At 37.0% G+C, this 22,329-nt stretch overlaps 3 protein-coding genes across 5 annotated transcripts; 2 read left to right on the top strand and 1 right to left on the bottom strand.

Annotated features, from left to right (window-relative positions):
• The first annotated feature begins 1,598 nt into the window (after positions 1-1,598).
• On the top strand, positions 1,599-7,397 carry LOC141426554 (uncharacterized). 3 transcript variants are annotated; one of them, XM_074085553.1, is made up of 3 exons: positions 1,599-1,734; positions 4,447-4,801; positions 6,106-7,397. In XM_074085553.1, the coding sequence occupies exons 1-3, from the start codon at positions 1,700-1,702 to the stop codon at positions 6,304-6,306; spliced, it is 591 nt and encodes a 196-aa protein (XP_073941654.1). In that variant the 5' UTR covers positions 1,599-1,699; the 3' UTR covers positions 6,307-7,397. The 3 variants fall into 3 exon arrangements, with proteins under 3 accessions (XP_073941654.1, XP_073941653.1, XP_073941652.1); XM_074085552.1 differs by lacking the exon at positions 1,599-1,734 and adding an exon at positions 1,741-1,924; XM_074085551.1 differs by lacking the exon at positions 1,599-1,734 and adding an exon at positions 1,741-1,942.
• Positions 7,398-7,761: 364 nt separating this feature from the next.
• Caper (RNA-binding protein 39-like protein Caper) lies at positions 7,762-14,252 on the bottom strand. Its single transcript, XM_074085549.1, has 8 exons — positions 14,080-14,252; positions 13,823-13,877; positions 10,527-10,606; positions 9,838-10,420; positions 9,483-9,749; positions 8,909-9,124; positions 8,267-8,391; positions 7,762-8,157 (listed from the first exon to the last, which is right to left on the bottom strand). Exons 2-8 carry the CDS (start codon positions 13,874-13,876, stop codon positions 7,869-7,871), a joined length of 1,614 nt encoding a protein of 537 aa, XP_073941650.1. The 5' UTR covers position 13,877; positions 14,080-14,252; the 3' UTR covers positions 7,762-7,868.
• Positions 14,253-14,780: 528 nt separating this feature from the next.
• On the top strand, positions 14,781-19,507 carry c12.1 (spliceosome-associated protein CWC15). Its single transcript, XM_074085550.1, has 4 exons — positions 14,781-15,177; positions 16,226-16,505; positions 17,782-17,886; positions 19,299-19,507. Exons 1-4 carry the CDS (start codon positions 15,047-15,049, stop codon positions 19,434-19,436), a joined length of 654 nt encoding a protein of 217 aa, XP_073941651.1. The 5' UTR covers positions 14,781-15,046; the 3' UTR covers positions 19,437-19,507.
• Positions 19,508-22,329: the final 2,822 nt, after the last annotated feature.

Raw genomic sequence — 22,329 nt, 5'->3', positions numbered from 1 at the left:
AGACGGCGTATAACTCCTTGAGGTTTGAGTTCCACGACCTCTGGTTCTTTGACCATCTCCCCGTCAGGTAAGGCTCGTTGAGGTGAGCACCCCAGCCGGTATCTGCTGCATCTGTTGTTAAGAAATGAGTTACTTCCTTTCGGTGCATCGCCACTGAGCTGTTGTCTATGGCCTTTTGCCACCAGTGTAACTCCATCTGAATTCTGAACTGAGCGGGGTAGAGGTTTCCTCTCTCTTGGTCTGCAATTCATTAGGTTCTTTAGGAATCTCTGGATTTGACGGCAGTGTAGCCACTCTTGGGGTGTTGTTAGGCTGGCAAAGTTTAGCAGACCCAAAATGCATTGAGTTTCTCTGACGGAAGACCGAGCTCTGGTCATAATTTTGCCTATGGACTCCTTTACCTTTTGCATCTTTGATATGGGCAAGGCCATGGTTACTTGCTGTGTATTCCACGACAGTCCCAGGTATTCCAGCTGTTGTGTGGGTGTGAGAACTGATTTTTGGTAGTTTACCTGCCAGCCTAGATTTTCTAGGGTGCTTAGAGTCTCCATGACTTGTTCGGCTAGCTTGTCTTTGTCCTGGTTTGCAAGGATATAGTCGTCTAGATACACAAGAAGTCTTATACCCCTCTCTCGTAGAAACTCTGCAATCCAATTTGACACTGCTGCAAAAGTCCGGGGGCTGAAGACAGGCCAAATGGTAGCGCAGTTAGTTGTAGCACTTCCTGGTTGTAGTAGACTCTCAAAAATCGACGATGAGTCTCTGTGATTGGTAAGTGAAAATATGCGTGGTGCAGATCTATTTTCATCATCCAGTCGTTCATTTGTAGGAAATTTGCTACATCCAACTGAGAAACTAACTGAAAATGCTTGGTGGCTACATACTGGTTTAGGCCCCTTAGGTCGAATATGGGCCTCATGCTTCCATCCGCCTTCTTTATCAAAAACATCTTTGAAAGGAAGCTGGAATTCAAAACTGGTGGCACCTCTAGCACTGCCTTCTCCTTCAAGTCCTTGATTGCAGACATCTCTGGGGAGGTTCTTGTTATAAAAAATTATAGACGCTTCTTCAATAAATGCTGTGTTTTTTTCACACACATAATAACTGTTTTGTTGGAATGCAAAACAGTCTTATTATGCGTCGCAGTCACCAGCACCAATATCTGACACAACAAGCGAAGCGTGCATGTATCTGATAAGACTATTTCTAGGGCCGGAAGGACGTGTCAGATATTTTTGCACGCTCCGCTGTGGCAGATATTAATGCTGGTGACTCTACAATGGAACTGGTGACTGTACATAAATTCCACGTAAGTAGGTATTTATTCGCAAATAAAACATGGATGCTAAGTAGGTACTAAGAGTAAGTTGGTTAGGTTTGGTAGATGTGTGTTTTGAAAACACATATAATGATAATCTAGGGTTTAAGTTACCTAGTACTAGTAGTAGTAGTAGGTAGGTACGCCAATACTATACATATACCTACCTACCTACCTACCTATGTGCGCAACTGCGCACTGCGCATAGTGGCTAGCTAGCTAGTAACGCGCAATGAGGACATGCGCGTTGCGCTGAGTAAGTTAGGTACGTTGAGTAAGTTATCAAAAATTGTTTTAACTTTTTGTGAGACTTAGGTCCTACGTCAATAACCCTGTTAAGATAAGAGTGTCAAGCGTCCATTAATTCTTGTTATTAAGACAATGTCTACGTTAGATAATAATACGACTATACAATGGTATGTAACAAACAAAACAACAGTGTTTGAATAACTCTTAGTCTTGTCACACAGTGTTACGGAGCTTCACAATACGTTTGCGTAAATTTATGAAAATTACAAGTAACAACTAATTGAGGTCTAAAACCAAAATGAAATTAGCTATGTGTTTATTGATTTTAACATCTCGGAAGGTTGTCAGTGAAAACAGGTATGTTACCGAATCCAGGTAAGGACTACCTATTTAAGAACAGATTATTTATTCACGTCTAAGAATTTAAAACAAAACTAACCTAGAATTACATTTTATCACTAGGTACGTTGAATTAGGAACGTTTATGTTTGAAATAAAACGGGGGGCAACTGCAATTCAAACTATAGGTACCTACGTTAATTATTGGTTTAATTAGATACTTACCTACTTACGATCGGAGAAAAATGAAATTTTAGGTTAGAACGTAAAACAGATCAATGGACAGGCTTTCTGTATTTGAAGGTACCGTAAGGTATTCGTTACAGGTTTTATTAAATAAAGTAATATAATAGGTACTTAATCCTCTTATGGGCCTCCTGGCACCCTGGAACCTTTTCACATTAAATGTCATTGATCTGAGATTCAGGGCTAACCCTAGCTTTTTCCGTCGACACACGCCGTATCCAGTCGGCATGCTTTTCCACCAATAATGTGCTAGGAATTTGTTTTTACCCGACTGCGAAGAAGGAGGGTTTTGTGGTTTTATCTAGATAAATACTCAAAGGGTTGACCCGTACGTGTGTACGTATGTCTATTCCTGTGTCCTCTCGTAACTACTCAACGGCTGAACCGATTTTGATAAATGATACGTCATTGGATTTGTCTTGATGACGCGAGTGACACTGGGTATTATGCAATTCTTAAAAAAACAAAATGGCGGAGTTTTGGCGCCAAATTGTGTACATTTTTTTCATTTAAACCTATCGAGTAGGGTATTAAAATGAAGGGATTTAAAAAGAGATTACTAACATACCCATTCAAATCGTGACCAACTCAAAAATTCTTACGCAGTGCAAGTACAACCTAGTGATGTAACGAATATTCGCATATTCGCATTCGCAAAATTTCTGCGAATGTTTTGCAAATATGAATATCAGAAAAAATACAATTATTAGATAATAGTAGGTTAATAAAATCTAAATACTTACATTCATTTCTTATGTTCTTTATATAAAAAAATAACAACCTTGTGATTACATTATCAGTATTCACTTAATCATTTGGTATTAAGTATTTGATGCGATGCGATGCGTTCGTACAAAATACAAACGGAACGCACTTCGTTCGAACGAGACTGCCATAGACAATTTGGCGCCAGAACTAAAAACTGAATATTCACATTCGCGACGGTCGGTAGCAGATATTCGCATTCGCTTTCGCGAATGTTCAAAAAATGACATTCGTTACATTTTACAGCACCATTATTTCAAAACCGAAAAACGCTACAAAGTCTGGCACATCACGAGAATGCTCAAGGACATGCACAAGAACGACAGTAAAGTTGTTGTGGCTGGCGGCACTCGCCACCAGTTCGCTCGCCGTTGGTCTTCAATGGGCATAAATGTGTTTATGCTGTCACCTACTTAAATTTTACGTGATATATGATTGTGTCTCAGCACCATGCTATTAGTTGTTTTTGTTACCAAAAGTAGGTGAATATATTCAAAAGAATATTTAAATATGTTTTTAAGAATGATATTAATAAATAATTTAATAAATTTTTGGTAAAAAAAATTTTGCTAGGGCACTGATTCAGTAAGGTGTTGGCGTCTTAAATGGCGAAAAGTTATCGCAAACGATTTTTTTGTTTGCTTACTGCATAAATAAAAGCTGGTCAAATCCAGAAGTGGTCACAGACCGTCAAAAGGAAATTTTTGAGCATCAATGTGCCCGCCTTCCCCCTACCTCGTCGCACACTTACAGCACATTTCTGGTGGAAACAGCTGAGCGGAGCTAGGCGAGGTTATTGTATTGTAGCGTTTCTATTGGTTAAACAACATAATCCCCCCACATTATTGGTGGAAACGCTGCTTTATACACCCTAGGAAATATATAATATCTTTATTTGCCTGTCACTTCACTTAGTCAGGTACTAAGGTTGTAGATAAGACATTTTATCATGGAAACCAGAGTAAGGTGTCCATGGTTGTCAACGACATACTTATTATAGACATTTTATTTTAAAACTACGATAACTTATCGTTGATTTGAAGCACATAGTTACGAGGCTGTTCTGAAAATTTCTAGCTACTCAAAAAAACCGACGTCTATTATTTAAAAAAAAATGAAAATACAGAGCAGCAGTCGCCATTCTGAACGAGTAGAAGTTTGATAGCCGAACCGCCAGAGATACATTTTGGAGGCATTGATAGGAGGCCAGGATGGCGATTACTGTTCGAAGCTTGTATAGTGGTTTTCTCAAAAATAATGTTGGTGATAATGATAATGACGGTGATTGTGATGATGATGATGGTGAGGATGATGTTGATGATAGTGACCATGATTGATGGTAATGATGATGATAATGATTGTTAGTGATGGTGATGAGGATTATGATAAGTCTCTGCAGTAATGTACTATATCGTCAACACTTCCGCCTCGCATTTCCTCCGCCGTTTTGGAAAAGCTGATAACTTTGTTTTATCAAATCCAGTTCCTATAATAATGATGTATATTTATCGTGCCAATTCTTTTGACAGTTCTTCAAACACGGTGAATGGCGAACAGTACCTTTTCGACTTCAACGGAGCTGACGATGTGGAAGGATGGCAAGAACAATCTGATACTGTGCGCTCTGTAGGAATGTCGAAAGCGGTGCTTGTCATGCACCAAAATACTCTCTATAAAAGAGCAATATTCTTCGCTCTGCTAAATCCTCAGATGAATGGAGCCGGATTTGCTGGTGTCAGAGCGTTACGAAGATATGACCTCACAGGCCACAGTAAATTACAATTACGGTGTCGAGCGCAGGGACAGCATAATGGTTTCAAAGTTGTTTTACGGCACAAGGATCTCAACGATGAACCGAACCATTCATTTGAACAGTTTTTCCAGGTAAGGTCTTGGCAGAGATTATTTCTAATCAGTGATTGATCGGGTATTATTTTTTGTTAAGCAGTTGGTAATTAATTTGACATTTTTAAATTAGAAAATAACTCCTACCTACAATAGAAAGTATTTATTTGTCATCCTTCATATGATGTAGGTAGACTATCTCCGTAGGTAGATTATCTTCTTCGAAGAAGTAACTTAACGTATTATTAGTAATAATAAGTTGTCATTGTCAAATCCATAACAAAGTCATCAATATTGATGTAAGATCTACCACTTACATTACATTCCCCTTATATATCCTTTACTGCCTTTACTTAAAATATACTGAGCGGCAAAAAATCTGGCCCTCAAATGTGCAGTAAGTAATACATTTGAGGACCAGATTTTGTGCGACTGAGTAGGTATAGTAGTTAATGGAGGATGACCATGTCACAATACAAGTAATATACTACATATAATATACTTGTTACTTGTATTGTGACCATGTATTCAGTGGTCATTGGTTCTTACAAAGCAGTGAGGTTTTTTAACTGATTATTAATGTTTCAACTCCTGATAACCGATTAAAAATCTCAATTTGCGATTGATGCACGTGGCGCTATATATCTTTAAAAACCTTTTTTAAAAAATATAGGCAACCGGCGCAGAGTGTAGGAGTACACTTGGGCTGGCATTCTTGACATGTTTAATTTGATTATTATCAGTGGCGTAGTAGTGTAGGAAATGAAGCAAGTTGTTTGTATGGAGCCCCATGACAATCAAGCAAAATTTCATCGACTGAGAAATTGGAAATTTTGCTTGATTGTCATCGACATCTTATGCACCTTACGGCTGATGTCAATGGTTATTCTATTGTATGAGCCGAAACTAACATATAAATATCAATAAAAAAAAAAACCTAAGTTAGGTATTTGTACGTAAAAATACAAATCTGTTTAGCTTATTACTATCTTCTTGGACCCGGATAACATTTTTTGTATGCGTCAAATATTTTTTTATATAAATCGGCGTTTGATAAGGAGCCCATAATTAAAACGCAATATAGACATTTATTGTTTAATTTACTTTTAACTACAATAAATCATTAGCTCAATATTTAGCGACGTGCTGTCTATGCAAAACAAGTGACGACTACTTTAAAAGCGGGGAGTTCCCAAGTGCGTGCAGTGCACATTATCCGAGCGCGCGCTTTTTCAAAGTATAATCTTAACTGCGCATTTTTGTGATCTTACGTAAGGTTTATCAAGACCCCCTCCCACCCCCTTGTAATTATTATAACTAAATCGCTTGTTTTAAAATTTCAGGGACCAAAAGATGAATTTGCTGTCCGTGATCTGGCTTTTTCAGAATTTAAAGCGTACTATCGAGGGAAACGGGTCAGCAATGAGACACTCGATATATCGCAAATCAGTAGCATTGGGATTCAAATGTATGGAGGAGTATATCAGCCAGTGAAACAAAAAGGTCCAGCCACATTAGAGATAGATTGGATTAAAGCTGTCTAGTCTAATCGAGGTTACAATACTTAACCCTTTCCGCGCGTCATGGGATTGCAGTTTCTTGTACATGCATGATGCGCATAGCCTCATTACAAATGTTGATGTAAACATACTTACTATTTTGTACAAAATGTATGTATGTAGTTATCAGTTGATTAGGATTACTGGGACTAAAGTTAATTTAAAAAATAAATATAATTATCATACCTAATTTATAATATCATGGGACAATTGACCCTCATTGACTTAGTCCCAAAACGGAGCCAAGATTAAATGTACATAAAGCCGAGAACAAACATTCGTATTTTTTTTTCACTTCTCATGCTCGTAAACTTCGTTTTTATACTGGATCTAGGCGCTATAAAATGACGTTTTATGCTCTAGACCATGAAGTGAAATCTTCGTCTAACACCAAGGAATTAGGCGTCAACAGCCACAAACATAGACATTTTCTATATTTACATATACATATAAAATATAAAACTGAAAATTTATAATTATATAGCAGTGCATGAAAAATAAAGTACCTACCTAGTAAATGCACAATTGTTTCCACTGCTGCTATTTCATCTCGAATCGATGTGAAAAGCAGAGTGTAAAACTAGCATTAAACCCATTTTCCCCTCGATGTGTCCATCCACCCTCGCCGTACCAGGGTGGCTATATTCATGATCATGAACGTTTCGGGTAAAATGGCTCGTTTTATGATCTTGTGCAATCTACTATTTATTTTACCCGCAAATAAAATGTAATCTTGTCGTTCGAGGTGTCGAAATCTGTGCGGTGCGTAATTATGCACAGGGCCAGCCAGCATGCTATTTACCTAGTGTTTGAAAAAAATAATGATCACGCGGGCGTATTGCATTGCGTTTATCTATCAGGTCCGCGCAGTATAAGTATAGCGCGATGGAAGGCGCTCACACCAAAAGGGTAAATATGGCAGAAGAAAATCGTGGAAAACATTGAAATTTATAAAGAATATTTGTATTGTGTAAATTTATGTGAGACAGACTATAATTTCAAGTTACTTTCGATCACGATCTATCTATGTAACATTATTGTTAAGTGTGTAATTAATAAATTTATATTTAATGATTTCTTCGTCTTTTCTATGTAATGATACCCTTTGACTTGTTTAGTGCAAAAATAAATAGTAGGTAACGAAAGGATTCTAAACCACTGTTGTCACATACCTACTCTCTAAATGTCAATAAGAGTAAAAGCGATTGTCGTAGATGGTATCCACAGCGTATAATTTCTCCAACTATAGAGATGCACGGAGAACAGATGACTGTTGGGGCTGAAATATTCCTGAATGGAGACTGCGGATCGGTAAGCGTAGTGTAGGATGTCCACCAACGAGATTTGACTAGTTTTAGGCACGGGTTTACAGTGGATGCAGGCCCATACAGTGGAAATTCTATGGCTGATATGATGCAACTTATATTGTGAATAAAAGTATTTATACTTATTATTACACTTTATTAATTAACAACTAGAATTACGTTATCACCGTAACAAATCAGCGAGTTCTCAAGGTCCCTGTCATGATCATGAAATGCTTAACCTTATCGTGCCCGGGTCGGTAGGAGCAGCGTGAGGGCTGTCATAGCGTCGGGGAACAGAGAGTGGTAGTTGACGAGCGGTACATACGCCGCCGTGATGACGCGGCCCGCAAACCAACGGCCATGTAGCGTGTTCACGGAGGCAACTGCTGTGGCGATTGTCGGACATTTGCAGTACACGTTGCCCTGAGGGGACGCTTTGTCCACGTACACGTGTAACACGCCACCATGCTTGTTGCATTCGCTTATGACGTCGTCTCTGATCTCGATGTCCCAGTTGGGGTTTGTTTCACTAAAACGAGAAGAGATCATCTAATATTCGTGTGCGACATATAAGCACTCTTTGACTTAATTTCTTCGTAATTTTTAGATATCTAGTATAGCTTGTAACTGCAACTTACCTGGATGGATCAAACATGTTATTGAGCATGAAGCATTGAGTGGCGATTGGGGGAGCCACTTGTGGCTGCGGGCTCACTAAGGCTGACCCACTGCCCATAAGAACTGAAGCTGCAGCAGCAGGAATCTGAAACGTACATTGATATTAAATTTACAACAATATTCCATACTGTTTCAAGCTTCTGAATGGGTAAGAATAATAAAGGCAAATTTAAAAATTAATATTAGCACTTATTCTTATGTACTCGCAAAAGTTCACCCATCCCACAAATAAAACTATCACAAAGGTAGTTGTTCAAAAAGCTTTCTAACTTTTCTTTTAATCTACACAGGAACACGTCTGTCAATTAGAGATCGGACATTTATTAATTCTATCTTATCTAGAAAAATATTACAGATACAGTGAAAATATTTTCCACTGCAAGATCTTTGAATAAGCAATTCTTTTATATTTATATACTTCTCTTGGATCTCGGAAACGGCTTTAACAATTTCTACAAAATTTGCTGAAGGGGTTCTTAGGAGCAACTTAGGTTGGCCTTATCTATGGAAAAACGCGTGTTTTCGAGATTTAACCCAAGTAATAACCAGCCACTAAACACAACCAGAAAAAAACAGGAAAAAATAAATTATAATATGCATACTTGTAGTCCCGTGCCTTCTGCCAGTTTAAACATAAGCTGCAGTCGACCAGTGGCTCCTAAGTCAACACCAGCTCTGTCAAGTTCATCAGCATCAAAACGAGTGCTGGAGCCTCCATCAGTGCGTTCAGTAACATTTCCTACTTTCATTGGTCTTCCAGCTAACTCAAATCCGTTCAACTGCTCCATAGCTTTCTTTGCATCAGCAGCATGATGAAACTGAAATAAAAAAAAATACTTATATTTCATAACTGTAGAAAATACTAATTTTAATATTAATTTTAAATATTTTGTTTAGTTTGCTTCAACTTCAACCTTGACATTTGACATGCATGGTTATATATGAATATGTTATGAATGTCGTTAACCATGCATGTCAAATGTCAAGGTTGAAGTGCATGCATAAACATTTTATTCAACCTTTGTAAGCTAAAAAATCCAATACAAATTAAGCATGGCGTCAACAGCCATTAGCCATTGCAATAGCCATTTTTTCAATTCAGAGTTAATAATATTGATTAGATTTGGTGCGAATTAACTGGCGACAGACTTATGAATGCTATGGTAATGTACTTACCGTTAAGAAACCATATCCTTTGCTTTTACCACTTTCGGGATCAGTCATGAGTTGAATGTGATCTATTTTTCCAAATGGTTCAAAAATGCCTCTCAGCATATCTTCAGTAATATTAAAATGTAATGATCCAACATAGAGCCTGGTTGGGCCATTACTCGTCTTTGGTGCCAAATTAGGTAGCGTGTTGCCTACTCTGTTCTTCTCTGCTTGAGTATGTTGAACAATGATAGGCACACCAAGCAGTTTTTGTCCTGTTAACCCCAAAGCCTAGAAAAAAAAAATGTTTATTTCATATATCTCCTTCCTTTCATTAACTGATTTTTGTTTCATAATCTAAAACTTATTTAGAACTTACCAAAGGAACAGACTCGGCATCTCTAAATTCTATGTAAGCTATTCCTTTAAATCTTCTAGTTTTATTGCATGTTATAAGTCTAACATCTCTGACTTTGCCAACAGAAGAGAAGAACTCTTCCAGGTCTTTAGCTCTGATTCTTTGAGAGAGTTGCATACAAAATACAGTACGCAAATCACGTTCTTCTGGAGGCAGCTCATCAAGCTTTGGTTCAAGACCTCTAGATTTTGATCGATATTCTTTCCCATTGTCTTTTTCTTTCTCAGGCGTCTTCTCTTTTTTAACAACTATTTTCTCTCGACTTCGTTCCCTTTCTCGACTACGTTCTTTGTCTTTGTCCTTGCTGCTACGACGCTTTTCCCTATCACGTTCTCGCTCACGGTCCTTATCCCTGTCCCTATCCCTGTCCCGCTCCTTGTCTTTGTGACTACGATCTTTGTCACGATCTCTTCGGCTCCCACGATCCCTGTCTCCCCTGTCTTTTTCACGTTCCTTGTCTCTCCTGTCATCTTTGTTACTTGAACGAATACTATCCCGAGTGTCCCGGTCTCGCGATCTTCTTCTATCTCTTGATCGGCTGCGCCTAAAAACAGAAAAAAATAATATAAACCAAGCTAAGAGATACTTATTTGAATTGACTTTAATGAATAATAAAACTGGGGTAGCAAGGATTAATTAAAAACACTCACCTTCGACTGCTATCCCTGTCCTTATCTTTGTGCTTATCAGAATACTTGTCCGATCGATGCTTTGATGAGGAATTGGTATCCTGTCACACAAAGCACAAGGTAGAAGCAGCGCCACAGCAACACACGCCGAGTGAATAAATAAAATTGCATTAGTTTAATTGTAAAAACGAGATTTTGCATTTCACCAGTGGAAACATAAGATGTCTGTCACTGGTAAAGAGCTTAATAGTTACTATCTTTAATTTGCCTAAGTCGCTGCAGTCTGATGAAGTGATGATGTTCTTTAAGACAACAGCTGTCACCCGCGTCACGTCAGTCGCGGCGCTCCGATCTACACTTACCGTTCAATAAACCACTGACAAAGGACGCGCACAGCGCTAACATCACACAGGGATACTTCTGCAAAAGATTTATGTCCCATCAGCTATCGTCTGCTTTATTATAGCCACTTGATCAAGATAATTTGTACAATTGATGGAATAAGATTCAATTTACTTTATAACAAAAAATAGACAAATTTTAATCAAATAAAAAAATAGTTAAGTATAGTATTGGATACCTCTCTGTCTGTTCAGGTCGGTGAAGTATGCTGGACTATTACCACAAAGTTCTATAAATACAAGAAATGATTCTCAAATGTAGTTTCGTAGTAAAGTTTTCACCATACTGTTCAAAGATGTTAATTTTATTGATTTTTTGTACAGAACTTTTAAATAAATTGTTCTTTATTTTCAAAATACTTAAGTCATTGTCATATAACTACTGATGGTATTAAGCTAAATTACAAAACAATTTAAATTGCCACTTTAAACATCTTTGAACAGAAGTACCTAAAGAATTCTTGAAGATGAATACAATGTAACATAGGATATTTCTACACCTTTATGTTGGTATTAGTTTAAGAAATCAAACCTATGAAAAACATCCTGCATTTAATCATGGATGTCAGTATGATAATAAATTTGGTTATAAGATATTGGTTTAAAGCTTTTCTTTTATAAACAAATAGACAATAAGAAAAGTGCAATATTATAAAATACTTATAGCCACAACAATACTATAGTAGGTATTCATTATATTACGCATGTTTTATTATAATCCAATAAACACTAGAGGACACGCATGAATTGGAACTTCAATCATAATATTGTTGTCCATATCAAGATTTTTTTATAAGCTAAGCTACCTAACATTTATAAAGTTGACAGATTGGAGGTTACTTAAAAAAAATTGTGTACAGCTACTATTACACATGCTCGTTACTAGCATGCTTATGGACTGTTTACATTTGCTAGCAATAAGCATGCTAGTTTTCAGTAGGTATGCTCCTAAATAAGCATGCTCAATACAAATACTGATACACATGCCTTTTGATAGCATGCTCTCTGCCACTTCAAAGTCAATGTTGCCACGGCAATCACCGTCTTCTACGGCTTTCAGGTCAAAAAATCTCAAAATCCATGGCTTACAGCTGCAACCCTGTGGCTGTTACGGCTTTTCGCAAATTCAATGGTACTTAATAAATAAATTTATTTATAACAAATTCACTTTTAGTAACTTTTTTTGATGAGAGTTGTACAATCACCCTTGTGTATAGGTTGTAATAAGACTGAAGGCCTCCTTCATTTTCTTCTGGAATGTGATCAGAATAAGGACACCAGAAACAGGTATCTGGATGGTATGGATCTGTTGAATGGAAGTGTAAGTGTGATTCTGAGTCAACCACTTTCGGTTTTGGTACATGGTAGAGTATAACATGTATCTGAGGCTCCCCATGAGGCTGGCATAGTCACATTTAGTGTAACTAAAGCCTTGTTAAATATAAAATAAATAAAAAAAAACTTTTTTTTTCTTGCACCTCTCGTGGCTAGTGTTGGTGGTAGTCATTGCTCATTAAGCAAACACGTTCACACTTGCTTATTACCTTTCCCCCATCCACCCCCGCATCAACTAGCATGCTCAAAAATAGCAGCAGTGTTGCCAGGTCTCCTGTTTTTACAGGAGACCTCCTGGTTTTAGGGTGTAGCTCCTGTTCTACTGTATTTTTTTAACAATACCCTGGATTTTAAAAGTTCACTTGTATAATTAACCATACTACTACGATTTTTTTAAAGCAAGTGCAAGACTGCCTTAATTTTTTATTTTTTTTTATTGGTTAAATTGGTTAAATCTATGCCAGTTTCTGAATGAAACTAAGAGCTAATGAATCTATGGTTGTTTCAAGGTTCTGAGTGTAAGGCCTTTAATTTTATTGTAGTGTCTATGTCACTTTGAACCTTGGTAAGGAAACACCTCCTTTGCAGATGAGACATATTATAAAGAATTGTACCTAAAAGTAATTGGTGCTTAGTCTTTTGGTAAGCCAATTAGTCTATTCTAGCTTCTATATTCAGAGACTTTTAATGGTTACTTAAGTTAAATAGATATTTTATATGAGCTGTTGGTGATAGGATTTAAATCACTAAATTACTTTGAGTTATGCAGCTAGTGAAATTGGATTTATAACTTGTTACTTTAAATAAATTACTTAAATTAAACCAACTTAATATTATACTTTTACTTTTAAGTAAATTTATGTAGTTGAAAACAATATTCATCCATCCGTCAATGAAAATGATAAAAATAAATCATAAATTCAATAACCTAGGGTATATAGTTTAGGGATTAGTTTTGTATTTAAGTATGTATCTATTTATATAATTATATTTATCCGTTGCTTAGTACCCATAACACAAGCTTTGCTAAGCTTACTTTGGGACTAAGTCAATTGGTGTGAATTGTCCCATGATATTTATTTATAGTAAATAAAACATGCTTCCATAAATGGTTTACGAGGTATTTTTTTTTCCTGTTTTTATTTCAAATCTGTTTTTTACGACATATATATCCTGTTTTTCAAATTGGACCTAAAACTAAAAAGCATGCTCGATAGTAGCATGTCCTGTACACATGCTAGCAGGTAGCATTTGCTCGAAACTAGCATGCTCTCATGCTACTAACGGGTATGTGTAATAGTAGCTTAATGCAAAAAATGTCTTGTCTCTGAAATCGTTATATTAACTCGTATCTTCTACTTGCGCAATCAAAATTACCTAGTTTTTTTAATAAATTACTCCACAGTATTATAAATTTTACGAATGACTAACGTGTCCTTTAGCATCCATGACCATTTAAATGAAATTATAGGTAAAAGTAATAAAATATTACAACTGACCGATATAGGTACTATTGTTTTATGACATGAATGAACCATGACATGATAAGTGAAGGAAAGGTAGGCGAAAGTAGGAACTTACCGATTTGTTATACGGAGCTTCTAGCATAGCCTCCACGTCTAAATCTTCAGCCATTCTGCAAAAATCATTAAACCTTATAAAATCATATGGATAAAAACCAACCGAGCAAATATAACACGCGTAAAGAACACGCATAAGCGATCAATCAAATTGTCAAAATGGCGGAACTATGGTCTGGTTTGAGTAAATTGGGTTTTACAAATGAAATCATTATAAAAAGGAGAGCAGTCCTTAAATAATGAAGAAAACATTCTTACCTGGAGGAATCTATTTCAATTTCTATATAATTCGTTTGAAATAGCTTTATTCTTCAAGTTAATACAATGCCCAGAAACAGAAGATTGCTAACGTAAACGTATGTCGTCGATTGGTTTGGTTGGATCCTCAATTTTGATTTGACTTGACTTGACAGATAGCTAGCCAAGTGAAGCCAACCACAGACAATACAGACTTACTCCTCTTTGCCACAGATTACCTACTGACAGAAAATAAGGGGAAACAATAATGTACAACTCGTACGTAATGTACGCGCAATAATGTACGACATGATAACCCGAAGCATTATTGCTTCCGATTATAATGCCGTACATTATCATGTACGCGCATTATCAGGGCGTACAAAATATTGCGCGCGCTGTAATGTACGTAGTGATAATGTACGACGTGATAATCTGAATCCAATCGATTCAAATGAACAGACATTTTTCACCGCGGATCGAGCGAGCGCAGCGAGCGAGATCGATATAGTCGGAAGAACCGACCCGGCCGGGTTAGGTTGAAGCGAAACTCGCATCACCGCAAAAGAAGCTCGTTACAAAAATCACCACTTTGTCGCTTGACGTGAAACCAGTGATTCGGTGACACGTCACTGGTTACTGTAACCGGTGACGTTAAATAATGTCCACCTCTAGCGATCCGTGTTTCGAGTGACTTTGACATGTGTTCGAATTATCAGGGCGTACAAAAATTGGTCGAGCTTTATGGATGTATGTATATATATAAACCGCACTCCGACTCCGTCACTCTTTGTTATTTTGATTGATTATTAAAATTTGTTAAATGTTGGGTGGTGATTGCAAATTTGCAAAAGGTTGAATTGAAATAAGTTTTTCTCGTCTGGACTAAATTGTTTAATCCGTGCACTTAAACAAAACTCAACAACAACAAAAATTACTGGTTATCCCTGCTGAGCACTAACGAGGAAGTATAAGTTAAAACGCTGAAATGACAACAGCAGCTAGGCCAACTTTCGATCCTGCTCGAGGAGGCACAGGTCGTGGTGAAAAAGATTTGAGTGCCATATCCCGGCAGTATTCTAGTAGGGACTTGCCAGGTCACACGAAATTAAAGTACAGGTAAATAACCTACTCATACCCTAACCATTCGTTAATCGTTTTTATTTAACATTACTTACCTACATGTCAATCTATTCATGTTATTATGATATTTATGCCTGCGGATCTATTTGATCTCGTGTAGGTATAAGGAAATTATTCTTTATTATCTTCCTTAAATATGAGTAAGTGTAATATATAGGTCTATGCAACCTGTATACTTAGGTCCATTCACAATAGCTGGAACAAAATTAAATGGATTGCACGGAAATAATGTTATTTGTCATTATGTGAGAGCTGTTCTTACAATGTTTTGTTTACTAGTACTAGTATAGTAATTGTATGTATTGTTGTATTGACAAGTTACAAAAACAAAATGCAGAGTAGATAATAAGTTGTCTTATATAGCTATTGCTTAATAGTTTGCAAAATTTTGTATGAATTTCGCTGCATTTCCCAAGGTTCATGGCATCAGTGTGCAGACAAGGTATTCACACTACTTTGAAAAAATCTCGTATCTCAAATCAATATATCAACAAATTTAACCCTTAAACAATGTTCATTAAGTTCACTCTGAAAGATCCCAGATACCAGCTTTTTTCAAAGTTGTGACAGTATGTAGCAATTTTTTTTACACTTCATATGGGCAGTTATGAGACGAGATTGTCTAAAACATGATAAGCCGTGATAGACATAAGCCTTGGTGGCAGAGTGGTTTGTCCTATGGTCTCTCAAGCAGAGGATAGTGGGTTCAAACTTCAAACCCTTGTTTGCACTTCTGAATTTTTCGAAATTCATGTGTGGAATTACATTTGAAATTTACCACAAGCTTTACGGTGAAGGAAAACATTGTGAGGAAACCTGCACAACCTGCGAAGCAATTCAATGGTGTGTGTGAAGTTCCCAATCCGCACTGGGTCCACATGGGAGCTACTGCCCAAGCTTTCTCATTCTGAAAAGAGGTCTGTGCCCAGCAGTGTTGTTGGGTTGAGATGATGATGATGACGGTGATGGTGATGATGATGATGATGATCATGATGAAAAAGTTTTACAAAACATCTTATTTCAGAGAGCAAGGTCAGGGTACCACTGATGAGCTGCGAACACGAGACTTTCGCAAGGAATTGGACGATAGGGAGAAAGATGGCAAAGGACCTAGTGCTCGCAGAGTAAATGAACCAGTAGCAAAACGGCCTAAAGTTGATCAAGTTCCTGCAGCCAGCTTAGATGCTGATGACCCATTGGAAGGGGATTCATCAGATTCTGATGATTCAGATGATGACACTGCGGCACTTTTGGCTGAGTTAAACAAAATAAAAAAGGAACGAGCATTGGAGCAGGCTAAAAAGGTAACCACATACATCACTTGTTAAAATAAGTTTTTGATAATTTTGATTTCGAAAAACAGCATATTTTATAAAGTACAAATTGGTATATCTTTAAATTCCCGAATTTCATTTGCCCGAATTTCATGTGCTATAATATTCAACCGCCATAATATTGTTTTATAAATTCATTTTCACTACTCATTGTTTACCATATTAATCAAATGACAGAATCTTAATTTCCCATAATATTAATTTCAATAATTTCATTTTTCATAATCATTGGAAGCCATAAGTATCACACGCCATAATACCATTTGCCATCCATGTATCGTATACTGAAAAATCCCATATGTCAAACAAGCCTTTGAATTAGGTAAATTTAACCCACATAGGTTAGGTTAGGTTAGAATTGCAACATTTGATTTGTGCGAGCGAGCGAGCAAAACGGTTCGAAGCAGAAGCGACTCTGATAGGTTAGGTTCAGAAGGCTAAGACGGGAGCAAAGCAGAGCGTAGCTCCCGCCTTAGCCTTCGATGTTAGGTTTTTTTTTTATAGCAGCCCGAATAATAAAGAAAATAGATAGATTAGTAATAGAAAAAAGCAATTTTAATCAATTATCGTAATGTAAGTTGTTAATAACACTATTTAGCATGGCGTTCGAATATTCTAATAAATAATATTATTGCACTTAATAATACGGAAAACAATATGTATTGCATTCGTATCATTATGGCATCTAATTTTCGGGAAAATAAGAATACATCAAATAAATTTTCTAGTAAACGAAACATTAGGGCAAATGAAGTTTCGGGCATATGAACTTCGTGCAAATGAAATGATAGCAAACAATAGATAACCCTCTGAAATAAATATACAAAAATTGCTCATTTAAAGGTATAGAAATACCAGATGCAGGTGGTAGGACCTTGTGCAAGGTGTGCCTGGATTGCTACCACCACTTGCTCGCTAATCCTACCGTCAAGCAGCAGTGCTTGCACTGTTGTGTTTCGGCATGGAGAGTAAGACAGCCGGTGAATTTATTACTGGCACTTGAGGTATCCCATCTTAGGCTTGTAGGTTGGCAACGCATCTGCAATAACCCTGGTATTGCAGATGTTTATGGGCGGTGGTGATCTCTTACTACTTGCTTGTTTGCCATCCAGTCGAATAAAAAAAAAAAAGAGCTAACCAAATAATTGATTTTTGGTGTTTATAGCCACATACATGACTGCAAAAAGATTAGTTCCTTAAATGTTAAAATAATACAGACAATTTCTAATTGAAAACCTGATTACAGGAAGCTGAGCGGAAACAGGAAGAGGAACGAATCCGCATGGAAAACATTTTATCAGGAAATCCATTATTGAATTATTCTGCAGCCAGCCAAAAAAATGATTTGAAGGTAATATCATTATTGTGAACAAAATTTACCAAAATTTTTCATATTTTTTTCATCTATATTTTCTGTATTGGCTAGGCCATATTCTATACTTACTAATTTAAAAAAAAATACAACCAAATTTAAAATAACCTCCTCCTTTTTTGAAGTTGGTTAAAAAAGAGGAAAGATTTGTATTTTTGGATGTTTGTTATGAATAAGCTCAAAAATGCTTTCACCATTAGCATGCTATATTATTACATTATATCCCACTGAGTATCTGATAAGTATCAGATAATATTATTAGCCATGTGTTACAATTTAGCAAGATTTCTCTATTGAACTTAAAAAGATGATTACACCATTGATGATAATACTTAAAGTAGTATTTTTAACCCCCGACGCAAAAAGAGGGGTGTTATAAGTTTGACCGCTATGTGTGTCTGTCTGTGGCATCGTAGCTCTTAAACGGGTGGACCGATTTGGATGCGGTTTTTTTTTTAAATTAATATGCATGTCATTTTATTAACATTTTTAATCAAACATTGTCCAAGAATAGAAAAAACAAAAACAGTACCCTGTTGCCTGATTAATATATAACCTAACCAACAAAAAATTGGAAAACCCCCGACTGACACTTCCAAGTTCAATATCTCAAAAACGGCTGAACCGATTTTGATAACACATGTCTAAGAACCATAGCTAGAAAACCTGCTTTCAATTAAAAAAAACTCATTCAAATCGGTCCACCCGTTTATGAGCTACGGTGCCACAAACAGACAGACAGACACACACAGACATACAGACACACAAAGCGGTCAAACTAATGACACCCCTCTTTTTGCGTCGGGGGTTAATAATTGATAAGATTGACATTTGCACGAGTATAAACAAGACTAGTTATGGTGCAAAACCATTTTTTTTTATTGTTCAATTCATCATCATAATTTGAAGAGAAGGTTGGCACAACCCAAATTAGACCATGTTATCCATAACTACCTTTGTATTAATCCTAATCCAAATAAATCATTTACCTACTTAAATTACTTTTTGAGTTATTCAAATTCCAGATTCAATTCATAAGATATTACGGATTTGAACCGCGGCCTGGTTGCGCGGGCGGGTAGTTTTTGGGAAATGGAGCTGAAATTTGTGTGTGTGGGCACTTCCCTCGAGACCCGTTTTGTAAATCGTACCCGTGCGGCGAAGCTAGGGCGGGGCTCTGGTTAATCTAGAACAGGCGGGGGCACTTTAGGTTAAGGTAATGGGGCCCAGTTTTGCACATTTTACAGTCTCGAGGTGCCCATAGTGCCTAATGGAAAAGAGGGGCAAATATAATAATTTTATTTCACAAACAATGCACGTCTCTTTTATTTATTGTGTGGTCTAGCATCAGTCCAGTTTCATGTAATGTGACCGTTTCTCTTTTGTTTAAGGTCAAAAGGCGCTGGGACGACGATGTCGTGTTTAAAAATTGTGCACGTTCAGAACCTGACAAGAAATTAAATTCCTTTATAAACGACTCATTGCGATCAGAATTTCATAAGAAATTCATGGAAAAATATGTAAAGTAACTTTTTTCGTCACACCTAACCACTTGTATGTACCTAATGTTAATAATAAAGTATAATTGTATTGAAATTAATTATGTATGATTTTTTTGTTTGAATAGTTAAAATGTAGCGAAGTTCATGACCAGACATTGTGATCTATGAATCCTCTACCGTTTCGTCAGCAGAGTTCCTTACTAACTTACTATACCGTTAGGGCTTTCAACAAGAGTAGGTATAATATTCCCTTAAATTAAAAGCTAGCAAGGACTAGCAACTTCTTGGGTGTTGTTGGTTCTAAAGGGTGACGGTGTTCCTTTACATTTGAGTTCAGTTCTTATACTTTTGAGCAAAAAAAAAAATCAAACATATGTGGACCCGACTATTGTTATCGGCGTAGAAGCATATTCATTCAGATATGTTTGATTGATTTTTGCACAGAAGTATAAGAACGAGCTCGACTGTACCATCGGCTGACCTATTTGCCTGCTTACCTCCTATTCACTAAAAAATGTGCAAACTGTTCAATTCCTACACACTGAGCCGATGCGGAGCTTGTGGGGACTCGCTGAGTCCCTTACAAGAAGCCCGAGCCGTAGTTTAAGGACCTGTGCCATGCCAACATCAACAGCGAATTGTGTATCCTAGGTTAAACTAGATTCATTTTATAGGTACGAAAAGTAACATACCCACATACCCATCCAAATGAAAGGAGGTTGTAAATAATCTCTTGGGGAAATGGCTAGGATGAAAGTGATAGGTTGATATTTAATCTAGGCTGGGGTGAATAGCATGTAAATAATATCAATAAGCGAAAATAAGATTTAAAAAATTCTGGTTTGTGAGCCAAGGGGGCTAGCATTTACCGGAGCACTTTTTTATACATATAAATATATTCTATAAACTTGCATTTAGTGTTTTTCGGTAAATATTGTTAGTTCGAAGAAAATCGCGAAAAACCTGTGAGTTGTACCCATTGAAATGTCTAATATGAGTATATAATATGTGTTAGATGATACAAGTTCAGTTATACCATGGTGCACCCCTGGAGCACCCAAAATATCTCTTGGTGTAAACTGATATGATAGACATGAACTTGTAAAACGCACTCACTCACTCACTCACACTCATCGTAATAATATGTTCCTAGCTCAATGTTGCTTTAAGTAAAGTAAAACAAAAAAACCTGAATAATTGATTTTTTGACCTTGTACCCCGTTACAAATAAAATTTACCAAACTTATATTAGTTTGCATTTGCAAAAAGTAAAGTAACTTATATCAGTTTGCAGCGACACTGAGGCGAGCAGGTCCGGCGCACCCCTGATCCCGGGTCACCTCACCCCCACGTACACCCACCAGACTTTATGCTCGCACTTGTATCATTTAACACAACTGTTATTGCATAAATATTTTACGGGAATATTTTGACTTTTAGATATAATTTAATTTGTATACCTTTACACTTAACGTTTCATAACGAGATGTATCACAAAACTTATCACAAAAAAAAAAAATCAAATTTGTCTCGCATTGGTAGTAGTACATGTTGAGTTGTACCCTGGTCTGGTTTTAGAAAAGTTGGTCAAAAGTGGCATAACTGTAGATATATCAATATTTCCGAAAAAAATACCGAAAAATAAAATGTGAAAATAAATTCAATTTCACTTATGCCACAAAGCACGAAAATAACCTTTAGAGCAATTACATAAAGGGGTTACAACTTGATATATATCAATGCGCACGATTTTTTTCTGCTAGTTGTATCACTTTTCACAAAATTATCTCCGAAACTATAGCACCTAAAAGTACGTGAGATAGACCCAAAAATTCGTTATTTTTTTCTGATTATTTCGAAATAAAAACACACAAAAGGGTACAAGTCGACTTACATCACTGATCACAAGAGGCACAGATTTGCTCACCCACGACCTTATAACAGCTAAGTTTATGCAAGATATGCGTGTTCATGTAGTTCCTCCATCTCCACACTGTAAGAACACACACAAATCACACAAACCCATTTATCACCACCACCACACTACACTGACGCGTTTCGAACTCAACCAGACCTCATCTAGCACCACAACCGTACACCATACTACTAGATGTTAGACCCTAACATCTGGTAGTATGGTGTACGGTTGTGTTAGATGTTAGGGTCTAACATCTGGTAGTATGGTGTACGGTTGTGTTGCTCTGAAGATGAGCTCTTGTTGAGTTCGAAACGCTTCAGTGTATTCAAACCCATCTATCACCACCACCAGGTGATCACCACCACCAGGTGATAGATGGGTTTGTGTGATTTGTGTGTGTGTGTGTGTGTGTGTGTGTGTGTTCTTACAGTATGGATAAGGAGGTGAAGGAACTGCATGAACACTCATATCTTGCATAAACTTAGCTACCTATCATAAGGTCGCGGGTGAGCAAAGAAATTCTGTTAGTTCATTGATATGGACCTCCACAAAGTAACGCCTGATGCAATAAATTATTCAGGAACTAGCAATTTATAAACAATTATTTCGTAATTTAAACGGGGCAAACCATTGTAATATCTCGCGTGCCTGCATAAATGTTGGTGTGTACAGACTGTGTGAACTTCGCGCGGGAGGTCGCGGCGTACGAGGAGCGCCGCCATCGGATTGTTTACGTTATTCATATTGAAAGTATGCGCCTAAAGTCTACTTCAGACTAGCTTCAAGCTGCACCGGCCATAATTAATACTAAAAATTCGTCAACTGTCCATTCGTGACCGTTATCCTTATCACATCACAATGTGACAAGGTAGGTTTACCAATTCACGACTGGTCACAGAATGTTTGCGACTTGACGACTGTAGGTACCTACTGAATGTTTGCGACTTGACGACTGTAGGTAGGTAGGTATCTATTTACTTAGGTAGATTGATGTAGGATGAA

This window comes from Choristoneura fumiferana, chromosome 3 (genome assembly GCF_025370935.1).
Source record: "Choristoneura fumiferana chromosome 3, NRCan_CFum_1, whole genome shotgun sequence".
Lineage (NCBI taxonomy): Eukaryota > Metazoa > Arthropoda > Insecta > Lepidoptera > Tortricidae > Choristoneura > Choristoneura fumiferana.
The sequence above is the reverse complement of the archived record's forward strand: the minus strand, read 5'-3'. Positions and strand labels throughout refer to the sequence as shown.